The 2,981-nt window shown below is 41.1% G+C and overlaps 1 protein-coding gene across 1 annotated transcript; it reads left to right on the top strand.

Annotated features, from left to right (window-relative positions):
• The first annotated feature begins 433 nt into the window (after positions 1–433).
• On the top strand, positions 434–1,886 carry LOC133340763 (globin-like). Its single transcript, XM_061549147.1, has 3 exons — positions 434–618; positions 953–1,184; positions 1,598–1,886. Exons 1-3 carry the CDS (start codon positions 497–499, stop codon positions 1,694–1,696), a joined length of 453 nt encoding a protein of 150 aa, XP_061405131.1. The 5' UTR covers positions 434–496; the 3' UTR covers positions 1,697–1,886.
• Positions 1,887–2,981: the final 1,095 nt, after the last annotated feature.

Consider the following 2,981-nt stretch of genomic DNA (forward strand, 5'->3'; position numbering starts at 1 on the left):
ATGAAATACTAAATGTACTTAAGAAGTAACAATGTTTAAAAAAAAGAGCCTTTGTATTTTTCCACGTATTTAGTCACGATATATTTTATCAGAATTTCGCAGAAGACAGTCCCGTTACGACATCTGTTGTTTCTTCACTCACAGCTGACAGTGCATATTGGTCCATAAGCATATTGCAATCAAATTTGAAATTATAAAACTTTGTTAAAATCATCCTGTAACCTCTCTATATATATTGGTGAAAATCATGAAAGGAAAAATGCATTCTAGCATTTAATTCTTGAATAGTTCAAATTTTGTTCTAAAATGTATTTGGTATTTCATTTCATCGTTTGTTTTGTTGTTGCTGCAATCATTTCACATTATCTGCATCATCATGTATGATATTGGGAAAACGCTGATAAAATGGATATATAAGGAGGTTCTCAGATGAGTGGCTCATCACTTCAGACCCCCTTCGCAGGATCATCGCCGATCACCTCCAAAAGCAATCACCATGCCTATCGTCGACTCTGGAAGCGTTGCGCCTCTGAGCGCTGCTGAGAAGACCAAAATCCGCAGCGCGTGGGCCCCCGTGTACGCCAATTATGAGACTTCCGGTGTGGACATCCTGGTGAAGTAAGGCAATCTTTCATTACGCAAAATGAACACCTTCAATTCATACATTTCATATTAAAATAGCAATCGTGTTGAGATGGACAGTGGGAACGAAAAGCAATTGTGCTGTTTTAATTTGTGATTACTCTATATAGGGTACACGAATTATTCTAAAAAATAAATATTAAATAAAAATATGTTGAAGTCGCGTAAAAATTACTTGGATTTTTGTCATTACCATTTTCCCCAATAGATTGCGTCTTCTGCTGCACAAACAATATTTTGTTTATGGTTAACTGTCTGGCCCACTTGACAAATCCATTTAAATCACATAATGTTCCTTCCTTCAAAACAGGTTCTTCACCAGCAACCCTGCTGCTCAGGAATTCTTCCCCAAGTTCAAGGGGATGACTTCGGCTGATCAGCTCAAGAAATCCGCGGACGTGCGCTGGCACGCCGAGAGGATCATCAACGCCGTCAACGATGCCGTGGCGTCCATGGATGACACCGAGAAGATGAGCTTGAAGCTACAGGATCTGAGTGGCAAGCACGCCAAAAGCTTCCAGGTGGACCCCCAGTACTTCAAGGTAACGCATGCAGTGAACATAACGATCACTACTGGTTGGCTCTTGGGTGACTACTGGCTACAGCTGTTAGCAATATTGGTACAGGGTCACTAAAGAAGATACATCTCAATCCCTTTAACATAGTGCGTTTGCATCCACCAAAAACTTAATAAAGAGTAGTTCCATAAAATGTATTCTACTCAGTAGGTCTGTAAGGATCCTCCACTCCCCTATTTGAATCATTTTCACGATTGAGTTTGCAATTTCATTCAATAATACGTTTTATGGCTTAGTGGTGGCAGGGATCATGGAAAGTCATTTTGCACAAAGTACAGTAATTTTTAAAGAAAGTTTACATTCACTATTAGATGCTTGTGTAATTAAGGATAACCTATTTTCATTGCCAAATTGAATTTTCTCTGATGTCTTTCTAGGTCCTGGCCGCGGTCATTGCTGACACCGTTGCCGCAGGCGATGCGGGCTTCGAGAAGCTCCTGAGCATGATTTGCATCCTGCTCAGGTCCGCCTACTAAACCAACGTGCACGGCCACTCCTGCAACACTGCTATGCAACTGCCTTTGCCACATGATTTGCACCAGTTTCTATTGACAGAGATAACGAATGTCTTGGAGAATGAAGCATCTTTCCGAGTTGTTTTTGTCAATGACAATAAAATGAATGTAACTTCCCAATGAAAATCAATAAAACTTCCATGCATCCAGATTTTGGAATGTGTGCAATTATTAAGAAGTTGTTCTAATGAATGAAATGTGTGACTTGCGTTGTGTGGATGCTGCTATGGTGTAATGGTTGACAGATCTCTCAGTGGCAGTGTCAAAGGAGCAAAGTTTGAGTGACACTTTACCAGAGATGTCAACGGTGGCTTGGCTGTTGCGTGTGCAGGCAGTGCAACTAAGCTGGTGCCCATAGTCTGGAATAATTGAGGCAGCAGGCTACGAAGTGGGCATGGGAGGAAATTGAACAAGGGGCACCTCGGTCTCGCCTATGCCTTTGAACAAATATAAGCTAACATTTTTCAAAACTGGTCCGTTAATGCCCATTTGTTACCAATTTTAACGCATTTCTTGTCGTAAAATAATGTTTATAGCTTGGGGCCATGCCAGTCGTGAGAATTAACTATTTTTTTAGAGACAATAACACATTCAAGCCTATTTTGAGTCGCCGAGGTGGCGACTCAAAAAAAAACTCTAAGAGATTTAACCCCACTGACTTTGCAAATAACTCCTCTGCAGAAACAATTCTGGACTTGGGTCTGTGCCACCGTGGGGCATTACTGGTCATGCATCATTTCCAAAAAAAATTGTAAGAGATACAATTGTAATAACCCGACAACAGCAGCATTTCAAGAAAGGGATCAGGGAGATGCAAGGTTCTTTCGGTAAAGTCACGTAGGTAGATAAAATATAATAGATCACGACGATTCGATCGCAACGCAAGCGACCATCTTCAGAGAGAGAAAACCAAAGAGTACAGATTCCTGCAGTCACAAAAGCTTCAAATCAAGATAGATAAAAGGCAAATTAAACGAAACAGCAGTGAATCGGCAGAGGGGCAGTGAATGTGCAGGTGATCAGGTGACATCAACCCACGGTGGATTAACACAGAGAAGAACTAGACATGGTGTAGATGATTAAGTAATAATAATCGACCATTTATAACACACGTAATTTTGCGAATGGACAAAGAAGTTTACATGCGAATTTCAGGCGCGGAACTCAGCTCATACTCAGTGGGTGACTGAATGCTACGTATGTGAAGGGGAATGGAGGTTCCAGATGAATGGAGTTACCCTGGAGA

The sequence above is a fragment of the Lethenteron reissneri genome, chromosome 10 (assembly GCF_015708825.2).
Source record: "Lethenteron reissneri isolate LAM-NWPU_2019-01 chromosome 10, ASM1570882v1, whole genome shotgun sequence".
Taxonomy (NCBI): Eukaryota; Metazoa; Chordata; class Hyperoartia; order Petromyzontiformes; family Petromyzontidae; genus Lethenteron; species Lethenteron reissneri.

What these genes read in the sequence shown, in the direction of transcription:
- LOC133340763 (XM_061549147.1), top strand. Translation starts at nt 497, where the DNA reads ATGCCTATCGTCGACTCTGGAAGCGTTGCGCCTCTGAGCGCTGCTGAG. An exon ending in GGTGTGGACATCCTGGTGAA is followed by an intron (nt 619 to 952) that starts GTAAGGCAATCT and finishes CCTTCAAAACAG; the next exon opens with GTTCTTCACCAGCAACCCTG. An exon ending in TGGACCCCCAGTACTTCAAG is followed by an intron (nt 1,185 to 1,597) that starts GTAACGCATGCA and finishes ATGTCTTTCTAG; the next exon opens with GTCCTGGCCGCGGTCATTGC.